We start from the raw sequence: 15,893 nt of genomic DNA on the forward strand, positions 1-15,893 counted from the left end.
AGAGGCAGTGTGCAGACATACCTCTAAATGTCCCTCATTTTTGTCCTAAAGTTAACTATGCACAACACAAATTTGGTGAAACCCCTCACTTTTATTGCTGAAAATCATATACATCAGAAAAAAAGAATAACAAAATAGAGGTTATAGAAAGAGTCAATTATATGACTAGAGTGACTACCACAGCATTTTAAGTTTCTCAAATGAATATTTCATTTGTGTCCTTCATTTTAGGTTTTGGTCACAAACTGCATCCTACACATGGGTCTTCACGAGTTGCATGGCCCAAGCATGAATACGTTTGGCACTGATTACCAGTATGCAAGGGCAGTGGATCAACGGCTACACTCCTGTGCACCCAACCTCTTCCTCCTTCCTCAATGCCCCCTTTGGGATGGCTAGCATCTGTCTGCATAGGGACTATGCAGAGGGCACTATGGGATCTTCTTGCATCCTCTCCACTTTGCTCACCTGCACAGGGATGTGGACCCGAATTCTTATGGTGAGATCTTTGGCCATTCTTCCAGAGGCTTTGGCATGCTGAAGCAGTTCCAGTCAACTAGAGAGCTACACAGCACCCAGGGACTTCTCTCAAGTAGGGGAATACTCAGGGGGTGTAAAGCCTCTCCCATATGACTAGGGGATATGGTAGGGTGGGGCCAGGGTACACAGTGCTTCAGTTTTTGGCTTATGTAGCTTAAAGCAGTCTTCGGGCGGTACTCCAGAAGCCATTTTGCCAGTCTCAAATCAGAAGCACAGAACCGTGGCTCAAAGCCATTCTTCCCTCTCCTGTCCTGAGCTGCACTAAGCACAAACCTTTAGTCTTTTCAACCAACTAATTATATCCCTCCTTTCAGAGGAGTTCGCCCTTGTTCCTTTTTACTCCTGGCAGGCAAACTGGGGGCAGAATCAGAGACCCACTTTGAAAGTTCAACTCCAGAGACTGCGAGCAGCAGTGGAGAGATGGAGCAGCCTGTTCAGTTAGAAAGAAAGCCTGTGAGGTTAACTTCCAGAAATGATCGTGATATAAGATAGGCAGTTTTAAATCCCAATCTTTCTACAAATGCTGTATTTAAGGGCTAATCAATGAGAGCTCAGATTTCGGAGAGAACAAATCAATTAGATTGCCAACATAAAATCTCCAAGGACTGAAAGCTCAATAAAGTGGCATTATTCCCACATTAGGAGCAGCTCCCATTTATTATCATCATAATGCCTGCACCAAGGGAGGGGTCTGCATAAAAATGAAAATGTGAATTACAATTTCTCGCTCCTTTCCTCTTTACATTTACCTACATCTTTAACAGCTGCTTCTCCCCACATCTAGCTCAGGATTTTAAACATACATTTTTCCATACTTGCTTTCTCTGTTTTTCCCTAATACCTGAAAAGTCTGCCAGGCTTGCAGCTAAAACAAATAAAAACAAATAGAACAAGTTCCATGGAAACAGCCCCTCCCCCATACCAGCCAGTGAGACAAGGACAAGAAGAGAGAGGCTGCTGAGAGAGGCCTTCACTAGTGAGATATAGACAAGAGCAAGAAATCTGCAAGGATTCCACCTGCCACCCTGAACCCCCTAAATCTGCAGGAGCCCCCAGGCGAGTTATGAAAAAAACAGTTGAACTTTTTTTGCAGAGATTTTTCATTTTCTTTTCCATTATATTTTAGGTTATCATATTTCCACAATCAAAAAAGAGGACACTGGGGGGGGGGAAGCCCCGCCCCCATCCACTCCCTACCACTTCCCACCCCGACTGCCCCCCTCAGAACCCCAACCCCTCCTGCTTCTTGTCCCCTGACTGCCCCCTGCTGAGAATCCCCACCCTAACTGTCCCCTAGGACCGTATCTGTCCCCTTACTGCCCCGACCCTTATCCACTCGCATGGGTGGCAGGGTTGTAGAAATTTTGGTGGTGCCCAGAACACCCCCCCCACCTGCCTTAGGCTCTGGGTGGGAGGAGGTCTGGGGATTAGGGTGCAGGAGGGGTGCAGGGTGCAGGCTCTGGGATAGAGTTTGGGTGCTGGTGCAGGGTCCGGGCTGGGTAGGGGGTGGGTGTGCAGGAGGGGGTGAAGGGTGCAGGCTCTGAGATGGAGTTTGGGGGTAGGAGGCAATGCAAAGGGAGGGGGTGCAGGCTTTGGGAGGGAGTTTGAGGGCAGGAGAGGGTGTGTGGGAAGGGGGAGGGGGTTTGGGAGGGAGTTTGGGGATAGGAGGAGATGCAGGGGTGAGAGCTGTGGGTCTGAGGATGAGGGGTTCATGATGCAGGAGGGGGATCAGGAATGGAGCAGAGGATTAGGATGTGGGGGGATGAGGGCCCTGGCTGGGGATGAGGGATTCATGATGCAGGAGGAGGCTCAGGGCTGGGGCAGAGGATTAGGGTGCGGGGGAATGAGGGCTGGGGCTGAGGGGTTTGGGGCATTGGAGAGGCTCAGGGCTAGGGTGGAAGGGCAGGGTAAGGGCAGCCTGTCTTCCCATTAGTGGATGGGGGATGCTAGGACCCGGGGGCAGCAGACAGCAGTTTCTGCTGGCTCTGGCAGTACAAGCAGGTAAGGGAGAGGCAGGGAAGGAGGGGCCACGGGGGGGGACGCACAGATGGGGGGTGGCAGGTGGAGGCCAGGGACCCATCCAACACTCCTCCACTCCCTGACTGCCCCACCCCGGACTCCCCTTGCCATTTGCAAAACACGCTGCCGGGTGGGTCGGTTTGTGTGTTACACAGGGCTGCAGACAGAGGGAGGGGGGAGCAGGGGAGGGGTCTGGCTGCTGGAGGCCAATGGGAGCAGCTCAATCTGCATGGAAGGGAGGGAGGGAGGCAAGGGAGAAAAAAAACCCAGACATTTTAACCTTGTTACCAATTCCTCCCGGATGGCTATTTAGAGATGCAAAAGCCGGACATATCCGGGGAAATAAGGATCGATGGTAACCCTATTATATTTTGCCCCACTGTTATATTTTAATGCCTAATACCATGGTAGGATACAAATGGAGCCATTAAATAACATGTCCTATCATATTCTGAGGAGCATGATAATAAATATTTTGCACTTACATAGCATTTTTATGCACAGATCTCAAAAAGATGGATTATTTTCCTCATTTTTTACAAATAGTAAATTGTCACCCTCTGGAACCCTCCCCCACTTGTGGGGTCTTACAGCTTGGGCTTCAGCTCAAGCCGGAACATCTACACTGCAATTTTATAGCCCCACAGCCCAAGCCAGGTGACCCGGGCCAGCCACGGGTCTTTTATTGCAGTGTAGACATATTCATAGAGGCCTGATTTTCTGAACTTCAGAAACCCAAGGTCACACAAAGTTGCTTATGACCGGGCAAATGAGTATGTAGGTATAAATACAGCCAGTTAAACTGGCCATTTGCATACAAACATATTTGCTTGTGTATTTGCAGCAAATGCACATACAAATTAGACATGCAATTATATCCTCTTCTTTTTTTTGCAGACAGCCTTAGGCTTCTGAGGTTTTGAAAAATCAAGCCTTAAATGTTTTATATGACTGGTAGCAGGAGTCCAGGTTTGTATAAACTGTGTTAGGGTAAATAATAATCCGCAGAGACCTCTCCCTCCTTCCTTTGAAACTATTGCTTTCACTCACAGCATAGTCCACCAATTGTAACACATGCTCATTTGATGCAGGCAGGATTCAATGGACTTAATATACCGATTAAATCTAGGGGAAAGGCTGAAAAGGGCTATTAAACTATATGTTTATTTTTTATATGCGTCCACACAGGAAGCACTAGTCAGTTTCTGTATGTTTTATTTTGTATGGGTCCTCCAAGTCAAAACCCAACAAGGCAGCTGTCTGAGGTTATTTAAGTACCTTTGCTGGTACTGGACCATAGATTCTAAGGCCAAAAGGGACCATTATGATCATTTAGTCTGACCTCCAGTATAACACCTGCCATAGAACTTTCCCCAACTAATTGCTAGAGCATATCTTTCAAAAAAAATCCAATCTTGATTTTAAAATTGTGAATGATGGAGAATCTACCATGACCCTTGGTAAATTGTTCCCCTGGTTAATTACTCTTGCTGCTAAAAATGTACGCCTTGTTTCCAGTTTGAATTTGTCTAGCCTCAACTTGCAACTGCTCAATGACGATTCCCCATTTACAGTTACATTTTGAGACCTATCAGTTAGCCATTTTTAATCAATTTAATGGGTGCACATTATTTTTATATCATTCTAGTTTTTAATCAAAACATTTTTAAGATGCATCTATTTTGAATGTCCATTCAAACAAATAGGACATCAGGAATTGCTTGGAACAGTGGGCCAGATCCTCAGATGGTACAATTTGATGTAGCTCAATTGACTTCAGTAGAGCTACACTGCTTCACAGTAACTCTACAAAGCTAGGCTCTAGCCCAGTATGTTCAGCCACTTCTAACAAATGTATCAAATTTGACTGGATGTATCTAATATATCACTGAACACACTTAATAATGTTGGCATTTAAAGAGTAGCAATATGTCATAATGATTAACAATAGCAACTTTGATCATTTATAAACATCTTTCTTCCAGAAGAATCCCAGATTGCTTTACAAACTACATGTCCTTTTATCCATCATTCTAAGAGTCTTAGAGCTATCCTGAATGAAATGAAAGAATTCCACCTTCTGAATCACCAGTAACATTTCTTCCAGCTAATGGAGAATTTTGCAAAAATTTCCCACCATCACTAATATGGGTTCAGCTTCACTGGCATTAGCAATTTTAAATAATCCTAGTATAGAAAAGGCTCTAAAGGTCTCATCCAAGAACTGATCTCAGCTCCACTTAGTTTATAAGATCTGACAAAAACACAGAGCAAAGTGGTCTGATGTTTATAGGCTTTGTAGTTAACATCCTTTAAGATGAAAAGGAGGTGGCTCAGATGCTATACTAATGAAAGACATATAAAAAGCCACAGGCAGACAACCATTTAAACATGTAAAACTATTCTTCAGAACTAGAAGGACTTATGTTTTCTTTTTAAAAATTAAAGCACAGGTAATAGTGAATATAGAAAAAATCATCAAAACATTCAAAGGGTCAAACTTTCAGCTAGATCACAACAGCTGTACAGTCAAAAAGGCACATGCACTCCTCACACCTACAACAAAGAGCATCTGTCTGTGCAAATTGAAGAACTAACAATATGATTTTCCTCTTTTGTACTAGAGCTGGCCGAGTATTTTCAAAATGTAGACACTTCAATGAAATTTCAAAATTTAGAAAAAAATAAGGGAAGTGGGAAATTTTGAAACAAATATTTGTGATTTCCCCCTCCCCCATTTTTTTTCACCAGATCTAATTTGTGCATTGTTACAGGCTAGGTGGCCCTTCAAATGCTAGCCATGCTCAGCCTTGTCTGGGACTTGTAGCTAGTGTGCCACTGACAGACCCTAGTCATCCACAGGCAGGATTGAACCGGGGACGTCTGGAGCTTAGTGCATGAGCCTCTACTGCATGAGAGTCCTGCTTTCTCTGTGGCCTTTCTATCCCTTCCTAACTGCATTCTCCACTGTGTATAGTCTTTTCCTAACCCTTTCACAGCTGGATTCAGTAATTATCACTAAGTTGCCATATCACCATCAGCTGGTGCTAGTGTAACTCACACACCTCCTGGGTATGGCTGTGAAGCTAAGATTATAGAGCAGATTTATTTGATCTCTTTAAGTGGTCTTGGTGCCACTAGATGGACCAGAATACCACACCCAGGAGGTGTGTGAGTTACACTAGCACCAGCTGATGGTGATATGGCAACTTAGTGATAATTACTGAATCCAGCTGTGAAAGGGTTAGGAAAAGACTATACACAGTGGAGAATGCAGTTAGGAAGGGATAGAAAGGCCACAGAGAAAGCAGGACTCTCTTGCAGGTTGGAGCAGGCTCTGACTCCAGCAGGTGATAGCCCTGAGACAGAGCTTAAATAGGTAGGAGGTCAGGTGGAAGGACCCATAGGGAGCAGCATAGGTTCCAGTTGAGGAAGCCCTGAGCTGGTGCCTACAAGGAGTAAGGAGATCCCTAATGGGAGCTGCCAGAGTCCCTAGGAAAGGGAGGTAGGGAAAGAAAGCCTGTTAAGACAAGGAGCAACAAAGGACAGACTCTGAAAGAAGAGGGGAGGCCCTGAGGGAGGACAAGTGAGAACACTTCAGTGGAGCCTGAGAGGAGCAGAAGGCTTATTAGTTTGGTAGAGAAGGGAGAAGCCAGAGGCCTGCAAACCAAAGAGATACTGTGTTAAGCACAGGCTGTGGGGAAGCAGCATAAGTGGACTTAGAGGCAAGAAGCAGTTTTGGGAAACAGCAGCGTGTCTGAAGAAGCACACCTCACTGCTTAATATAGGGTCCCTGGGCTGGAACCCAGAGTAGAGGGTTCCAGCCCCTGAGGAAGGGGCATGCAAGCCCAACTACAAGAGCAAATTAGGCTTCTGAGAGGGAGGGCAGTAAGAACACTTCAATGGAGTTTGAGAGAGCTGGAAGAACTATTATCTGGATATTTATTTAGACTTTAGGTGACTTGGCCAGAGGGCTGAGCCTAGGGTGACCAGATAGAAGTGTGAAAAATTGGGACAGGGGTGAGGGGTAATAGGAGCCTATATAAAAAAAGACCCAAAAATCAGGACTGTCCCTATAAAGTCGGGACATCTGGTCACCCTAGCTGAGGCATGGAAGACCTGGTGAGAGGCAAATGGCCAGTAGGAGGCACTAGAGACACAGGCTCCCTTTCAGCATCATAGCCTGAAATAAGGGGGTGCTGTGGGTGGCGAGTATGGTACCTTACATGCACATAATTGTGGAGTTCCACCACAGCTTTTATCTCCCTTTTATTGTGGTGAATGAGGTACTTTGTGCCTGACATGACTATCATGGCATGTTTTACTTGGAAAACCTGGGAGAAAGTGTCTTCCAACTAAGATTGCATCATGTTTTTGGTATTAGGCGGTGATAGATATAGTGTGTTGTACCATAGTTCCAGAGGGTCAAATAAATAGTTCTTTATTATCATTTATTCCTCACTGAACCAACAACATTCCCAGTGCTATACAAACATTTAAAAAGACACTACTGCTACCCAACAAGCTTACAATCTAGTAAAAGCAAAACAGTTCACACACACATTACAATACATCACAGTCCTGGAGAAAGGTGGCATAGGAATCTTGTAGAGATCATTGTTGAAAGGTGATAAAGTAGCAGAATGTCTTGAGGAGGGATTTAAAAGTGGTGAGGCAGACCACTTAGTGAATAAAGGAGGGAGATTGTTCCAAGTGTAAAGGAAAGTATCAAAAAAGCATGAAGAGGAAAGTAGAAGGATACAACATTGGAGAGAGTCTTGGGAGAAAGAAGGGGAGCAGGAAGAAATGATAGCAGAAAACCAGGAGCATATTTATCAAGGGTGCTGAAGCACCTCTAAATGCTTTGACTTTACGGTAATTATTTGTCCTTTCCATTTTAACTAGATATATGGGATCATTACTATCTACAAATGTATTAAATGATTCCTTACCATCAACAGCCAATGCGATGACATCTTGGGTGTCTTCAATTCCATACATGACATCACAGCGGTACACACCCGCATCGCTTGCACGTAGTTTAACCATAGTCAGCGAAGCATCTCCAATATCCTCCGGGTGGGTTGGAACAGACACTCTGCCTTTGTAGCCTTGCCCTATTTTGATGTTCCCATTTTGGGCCACCAGAACAGTGGTTTCTTTCACATCTTTTCCGGTTTTATCCTGTTCAACCTTTGACCATTTGATTCGAAGAAATTCACTTGTATTGTTGTAGCTGGGGGGTAAAGTAGGCAAGGTTGAAAAGAAGCAAGGTAGGGTTGCTCTTCCAGAAAGGGAACCCTTTACAGGAGGGCTTTTTTCCACTTTAACTAAAAGAAGAAGGGAAAAAGTCACATTAGTGGGCCAACAAAATAAGAACCAGATCAATTCCATTGCAATTTAAGGATTAAAGCTCACATGGAGGCTGATTCTCATGTCCTTTATGGTGGTGTAAATCAGGACTACCTTCATTGGAGTCACTAGAAGAAACTCAGAGGCTGTGTGGTCCACTAGACTAGGATTTGGGAGAGTTCTATTCTTGCCTCTACCTCAGCCTACTTGGGTAACCTTGGGCAAATCACTTTACCTCTCTGAGTCACAGTTTCCGCCTATATAAAATGGGATTAACATTACTGCCCCCCTTTGTAAAGTGCTTTGAGATCAACAGATGGAAGAGGTAGGTATGGTTGTTATGCAGAAGTAAAACCAGTATGAGAGGAGAATATGACCCATGGCCTTATAAGCGCATTACAACTCTGAGAACCCACCCATCATTCTATCAAAGGTTAACTCATTTTGATCTGTTAAACTACAGTCTTTCCAGTGAGATTCTCCAAACTATTAGTTCTTTTTTAATTGTTTGCCTCTTTTCCAATCGCAGGCCTTAACGTGTTGCTGAAACCAAATATTGTAGGATGTTCAAGTAAACGAGGAAATGAAGCACATGGAGGTCCCTTCTTGGCTCAAACTTGTGATTATAGGACTTTTATCATAGTTTTATGACATATCCAGCTGCAAATACTTTACAGGGAAATGCTTCCACCAGACAATATCCTTAGGGGAAAGTTGGCTACTGTTCACCCAGCTTGCCTACAGCATGTGTCTGGAGAAAGGATTTCTGTTTGCTACTATTACACACCAGCTCTTAATCCTCATTAAGTTATTAGGTATGGTTCAATAACATCATATATGCATATTTTATCTCTTTCCTTTTCACTGGCCTGCTCTATAACTCTTTCTCTGAAAGGCTGAAGATAATGGCAATTCATTTTAAATGAACTAGGGTTCATAGTTTAGAAAGATAATATCTGCAAACTAATATTGACCACCAAGAGTGTGAGGGAAGAAACAAGTGCTGACAACACATGGAAACTATCTAGCTGTTCGTTATTAGTTGTCAAAAAAGACTGCTACGCTTATACTGTAGAAGATTCTAAAGAAAGAAAGATAACACCTGGCTATTTCAAAAGCTGCTGTGTTGTAAAGCATTTGAATGTTGGTTACATTATTTTTTTCAAAGAGGCATAGTTAGCTCTATATAGCATATACTTTAAATGGTCAAATCTCTCTTTATTAGGTGTTGATATAATGCTCATCACCTTGGTATCTGAATGTCTCAATATTACAGAAAGGTACTGAGATTTAAACAAGTCACAAACTACAATTAAGGTCTAGAGACCATAGTTCTAACAAGAATCTATTTGTAAAAACAGGGAAAGACCAAGACAATTCAGATACAATAGTCAGAAGAGTAAGGAATTGTTAGGATTATAGGTTGTTGGGTAAAAATCACCAAGGTCCAGGTGCAAACGCTCTTACTCATGTTGAGTATAGCCTTATTGCACAAATATTCCCACTGAAATCAATAGAGTTACCTGAGGAGTCAGGGCTACTAAACCTGAGCAAGGGTGTCAGAATCTGGCCCATCATAGCATCAATGGATAATAAAGTAAGAGGGCATTATTCTAATCTGAAGTTTTACATTAGGATAAATGCCATTGGATCTGATTCTCCACTCCATTACACCAGCTTTGTGCTAACATAACTGCAATGAATTACATGGCAGTAAAATTGGTGTGAGAGACTGCAAAATCAGGACTCTCAATTTCAATGGAGTTACCACCAGTTTATACAGGTGTGAGATCAAAATCACTCTCAAAATATTTCATATTTCTTATGATGTCTAGTTGCTTTTTTAAAAATGTGTATCTTCATGAAAGAGAATATTTAAAAGAATAAATACCTAGTTCTATTTATCCTGCCTGTCAAAATTTTAATAATCTTCAGAGACAGTTGGTGGTGGCTGCAGTGATCTGCAATATCCGCACTGATCCCCGAGGAAATTTTCTCCTTAAAATTGATATTTACATGTTGAGTTGACTGAAAGCTCTTGGCAGCAACCATATCATTACGATATACAGTTTATATCTGTTCTAATCTAGGGCAACATTTTGGAAAGAAAGGAGACCATGTGGCCACAAATACATCCATCTACTTTACAAAGTAAGTATCCCAGAGCACTTTTATAATAAGAGTACTCTCTGTTCTGACTTGCAGGCTAATCAGCCTAAGTCTGTTATTAGATAAAATAGGATTTAAAAAAAAAAAGTTACTTTTCCCATTTGGGAAAAAAATGTTTGGCAATTAAACATGGGTAAGTGATGCTCCTGCACTGTTCCAAAAACTTTATTTCCTGTGGCAGCCCATGCTAGCTATTCAAGCATGATTTATTGTCCGCTGCTGAAGGCAGCCTTTTCTTCTTTTCTTAACCCTTACGCTCCTTCTGCTGCTTCAGCATTTTCCTTCTGACTGAAAGCACAGAATGCTATCTCTTCCCCAGATACTCGGAATGCCACTTTGCAGATCATTCCTTAATAAGTACAGGGCCAGCAAAACAAATGGTCACCAAGGACAGCAAAGAACAGGAAGAGGTTCAGTAACTGCCTGTGTGTTTGTCGGAAGCTGAGAGGGGCAGATATTTGCCAGTTTTCCTAGGTCAACAGCTCTCCTAGAGCTAACAATAAAAGGTGCTATGAAACCTGGACACCCATTTTTCCAGCCCCTTTACCCATTTCCACAGCCACGTGAGACCTAAAAGCACTAATGTCCTCTTGTATGTATTAAAAAGAAACATGGTTTTGAAATCACCAGCCAGGATGGTGATTAATACAAGCATTTTTCTATTGCTAAATGGTATATAAAAAACTTTTCAATACAACTGGTTAATGGAGGACACACATGCACACACAGAGAGACTTAAGTCCAAATCACCACAAAGAGCCATACCTTGGAGTCCTTGCTCAAGCAAAATTCCCAGTTAAGTCAATGGGAACTTTATCTGAGTTAGGACGGTGGGATCAAGCCCAAAGAATCACAGTGTAGTCAAGTTATGGGGGCCTCACTAAGTAATCGGTCATAACTGTCAGAGTACTTTCCTTCTTATCTAAATGTAAATTTTAATGACCAGCTTATCACTAGCCCTAGAATGGGTAAATGGGGAAAGAAGGCATAAGAAATCTTTCCACGCATTGTGGCCCCCTGCAAAGAAATGTCAATCACAGTCCCCCAGTGAAGACTTCAGACACTGCTCCTTCCTACTTCCCTAAGGGTGCAAATCATTTCAAAGAGAGCTGGAAAGAGGCTGAGCAATGGTTTCATCCCTGCCACATGGAGCTGATCAACTGCTCAGGGGGGAGCAGGTGCACAGTCCAAAGGGATGGAGCATTTATCAGGGAGCTGGGGAAAGGATCATGTTTTAAGATTATACCAGATTGTTCCCCTGCCGTAGTGCCCAATGTGAGCCAGTGCCTTACAGTGCAACGTGGCCTCATGTTGCAGCCAATCCTGATACTAATAAATGACAAATGAAGGTCTGTTTATTTTTCCTCATGCAAATTATCGGGGGGGGAGGTTCTTCCTTCATTTATTTATCCATACTGATGTACAGGATCATGTTAAGGGCCAAGCCTTGTGGATTTAACTGTGAGTTTCCCTACATTCTGGTGGGTTTCTTGGAGCCCTCTCATTACATAAACATGGGGGTTTTGGTGTGAGTATTTAAAAGTTGTAGTATTAGAGGGGTAGCCGTGTTAGTCTGAATCTGTAAAAAGCAACAGAGGGTCCTGTGGCACCTTTGAGACTAACAGAAGTATTGGGAGCATAAGCTTTCGTGGGTAAGAACCTCACTTCTTCAGATGCAAGAATCTGAAGAAGTGAGGTTCTTGCCCACGAAAGCTTATGCTCCCAATACTTCTGTTAGTCTCAAAGGTGCCACAGGACCCTCTGTTGCTTTTTAAAAGTTGTAGAACAGTTTCATCTCGAACCTGCTGTAATGTTCTACCAGTCAGAGTTAGTGGACCCTGCTGCCAGGCAGTTATAAGGATTGTGGGGCTGCATAATTAATTATAGGGAGGTAGTTAAAAATAGGGAGCTCAGTGAGGCTATAAATTCCATACCGCTGCCTCCTGGAGCTCCCTGATAGAATTTCCCCTTTGTGAGCTTCTACCTTGAATAAAACTGTTTTCCTTTTGACTTTAACCAGAATTTCAGCTATCTGTTGTTTTGGACCTTGCCTCAGGTCCTCCCAGTTCACAGTTTGGGTTGTAAAAGTCAGCTCATCTTATCTATGAAGTAGGGCTTGCTCTCTTTCTTTTGAAGTTAGACACAAAATAAAACATTTGCTCCCGCCTGAGAACAAAGACTCCTTCCCCAGAATGTCTTGTACAATTTTACTTTTGCAAAAGTTGCAAATCCCCTGAAAAGTGAAGTAAGCAGAGAAAGGGCTATTTTAAGGTAAAAATAATAGCAACACCCATTGGTCTGTATGGGGCAAAGAGGTCTGGATCCAATTGGAAGGAATGTCCTCCAGGAGGAGAAGCTGCTTAGAAGAATGGTCTTGCTGTGTAATTAAGTTTAAGAGGACAGAAACTTTGACAGTGAGTAATCAGACAAAAATGTATTCTCATGGAATCAAAGATCCTATTTATGTTAAGCCAAGTTTACAGGGGAAGAACAATTAAAAACCTTTGTTGAGAGTTCATCAATAGTCTGACTACACATACTCTCTATAGTCCAGTCTAGTAGCAGCCATAACAAATACCTATGATCTCATGTGCTCTATTAAATCTGATTTCTTTATACACTGAGCCTAAGCAAACTCTGTTCATTAACTCTAAATCTTTTAAGAAAGAAATTCAATACTTAAGAATATAACAGTGTTAGATTGTTAAATTAAATTAAAAAAAAATAATCAGGACTACCTGCAAGAACATGTATAGAGCTTTGAGAATGGAGGTAATAAATTGAATCCCAACAAAAACTTCACTGTGTTCCTACCAGATGGTTTGTGGTCTGAGTTACTACAGTAAAGAGAGGGAGGATGTAAACCAGGCATAGAGTACTGAAGGATCAATTACTTCTCATACTCTGTCAGTAAATCATAGAAAACCAGGCAAATGTATATTCCATCTGCAGTCCTGAATATTAGAGCACACCCACATGTACATATATATAATATACAGGCACAAATAGATGTTTATTATTATGTATTAGTCACAGACTCAAGTGTCAGACTGCTACTGAGGGGATTTTCTACTCTTTTCAGGTTTATAGGGTCTTCTTGAAATCACACTCATTCGTGACATGACAAATTAATGTTTAAATCAGGTAGGTAAATTCCCACATTTATCACAGTCACTAGTCCAGTTTGTAACCTAACATACTAGACCATCAGCTAGTTCAAAAGTGAGTGAATGTCATGCTAGCAACCAATGTAAACTTTGTCCATTAACTTCTGTCATTAATCCTTTATGTGCACTAGAGCAAACAGCACAGGTCCTGTGATGGGGCACTCCTTTGACCTCACAGGCTTATGTAGTACTTCCTGCTGTTCCGCTCCCAAAAGTATCTTATGGGAATTTAAAGGATCTTAAAGAAACCACACAAGAGCCTCTACATTTACTTTTAAAACAAACAGATGCTTTTGTTTCTACATAAAAATTATGTGCTTACCTTGCATATGTGCTAGGTATATATGGATAGGGCCAAGTACAAGGATGAGAGAGATGATAAAATGAAAGAAAGACTAGAACAATAATTAATGGTGAATATATAAAATATTGCATATCTGTAATCTGCTGTGTTACAAATAAAGTTGGAGTTTTGTTGTGTCTATCATGGGAATCTTGGATTTCAGAACTGATACGTTAAAAAAATCCTTAGAAATATCCAAACCAAGCCCTTTGGAGACTTTGGCATGGCAGGGGGGCTGGTTATGGGGAAGACGTGATAGCAAGCAGTAGACTAAACCACACAGAACCTAGACTGCTGCAAACGTTTAACCTTGAGCTGAGTGACAGATTATTAGAGAACAAAAGCCATGCAGTGACACACAGGACCACACCAGTGGATGATCAGTGATAGTTTTTACTCCAAGAGAGATAATGGTTCTTTCCCAGGTATACAGAGAGAATTAAATAGTGAAGAGACCAGATTGGGTCTGCAAAGTTTGGGTCCAGTGAAGTAACTCATGACCTCTAAAATGGCATTGCACACATGAGCTCTATTCCTGACATTTGTTCTAGAATGGAAAATAATGGCTACTTGAGATATAAACCCATTCCTTTTGCCCTCTTCGCAATGGCCATTCTGTGAGGTTTTCTTCTAATTGCTATGATAAAACTAGAGCTCTAAATGAATGAGACACAGCATTCATACTGCCTTTCTAGGGGTGGGAGACTTTCCATCTGCTCCCACCAAGCCACACGCAGATGAACACCAGCCAGAATCTGGCCCAATATTATTGTTATCTGCTTAACTGGATGCTTAGCAGTGGGTTGCTCATGTACTGTAAATCCCATACTGGAGAATCTCTGAGCCAAATTAAGAAGTGTTACTAGGTGGTGTAAATTATACAGCAGTAACTTGGTGTGCATGTGAGTGTGAGTAGAATTACACAGTATGGGGCAGGAGGCACAAAGGTATCAGGAACAGAAACTAATAGGAATGTATAATGAGGCTCAGAGCTGCTTCGTCTTGTACATTCTTCCTCCTGCTAGTTGCTTTTCCTGCTAAAACTCACCCTTTTGCCTCTCATCATGTGAATTACACCCCTTTACAGAATATAAATTACCCCCATTTGTGTCACTTTTGAAGTTAGCTTGTTATGCTTAATAGCTCTTAGTTTCACTATAATTTATGCTAGATATTTCTATCTTAATGGAACAATACAACTCACTGGATAAGGACTTCTAAATTCACCACTGGATTCTTTAGCATGTAAACTCACTTTGCAAATCTAAAAACCCCTTCCCATAATGATGTCCCTTGCCTAGCAGCCCTCATATAAACAGTACATTAAATACAACAAGACCCATATCTCTCTCTGGTATGCAGTACTTTCAGTTATATGGCTAAGTAAAACTTGAAAAGAAGGTTGCCGTTTACTAACCAAAGAAGTTCCAGCTCTCTAGGGAAAAATCTTAGAAACTTAGTTGTCCTCTCCTGAAAGTCTTTGAATCTATTGTCCTTGAGGACAACTCTAATCTCTCTGGCCTGCTGTGTGTTTAATGAAGGATAGAAAAAAATAAGGGCGGTTTTAAGTAAAAAATAATGGTGCTTCCATCCTGCTCTTCGGAAAAATATATTTTACTTTTTATAATGGGTGGGCTTATTTAAGCACCACAGCAATTCACTTTTCTCTAGAAAAATCTTTGAACAGTTTTGTAAGAGCCATTGGACAAGCTGGAGAAAAGAATGAGTAATTTTATATGCAAGTGTTTGCCAACGGAGTGAAATCAGCTCAGAGAGCCCCTATAAATAGATGCATTTACCCTTTGCTGCCTTAATAAAATGTACTGTGTTCTTGGTCCGGAGAATCATAACTTCATTATTAGAAATGTTGAGGGGAAAAAAACCATTTTGCTCTGTCTGGTAATTTGTATTACATAATCCTATGGCACTTTGCATCATTTTTTTTTTTTTTTTTTTTGCATTACTGTAGCATCTAGAGTCCTCAGGGGAGAGTTTGAAATCCAAGTACACAAGACAAACAATGCATAGGAAGGGCACACAAAAGGGAGTGACTCACACAAGGTCATTCAGTAGAGCAGAGACAGAAATAGAACCAGGTCTCCTGAGTCCCATGGTATCAACCTCCCCTCTAGATCATGCTGCTTCTAACAGTCACTAAGGGACAGTTCCAGTAAATGTTTCCACGTCATACACTTACCTTTATGCAGTGCATATGTTACAACTAAGGTAGAGCACATCCATAAGACACTTTTTATATTTAATAACATCTTGACCTACAAATAAAGAAAAAATGAGTAAGTCAA

At 41.8% G+C, this 15,893-nt stretch overlaps 1 protein-coding gene across 3 annotated transcripts in view; it reads right to left on the reverse strand.

The window, feature by feature from the left end:
* VCAN (versican) overlaps positions 1 to 15,893 on the reverse strand; it is a 139,016-nt gene that overhangs the window by 109,670 nt on the left and 13,453 nt on the right. For all 3 annotated transcript variants that reach the window (XM_054031894.1, XM_054031892.1, XM_054031893.1), the window contains exons 2-3: positions 15,788 to 15,863; positions 7,512 to 7,889 (exon numbers count right to left, since the gene is read on the reverse strand). In XM_054031894.1, the coding sequence (XP_053887869.1) occupies positions 7,512 to 7,889; positions 15,788 to 15,857 (448 nt within the window). In that variant the 5' untranslated portion in view covers positions 15,858 to 15,863. The remainder of the gene's footprint in view (positions 1 to 7,511; positions 7,890 to 15,787; positions 15,864 to 15,893) is intronic.

The sequence above is a fragment of the Malaclemys terrapin genome, chromosome 6 (assembly GCF_027887155.1).
Source record: "Malaclemys terrapin pileata isolate rMalTer1 chromosome 6, rMalTer1.hap1, whole genome shotgun sequence".
Classification (NCBI taxonomy): domain Eukaryota; kingdom Metazoa; phylum Chordata; order Testudines; family Emydidae; genus Malaclemys; species Malaclemys terrapin.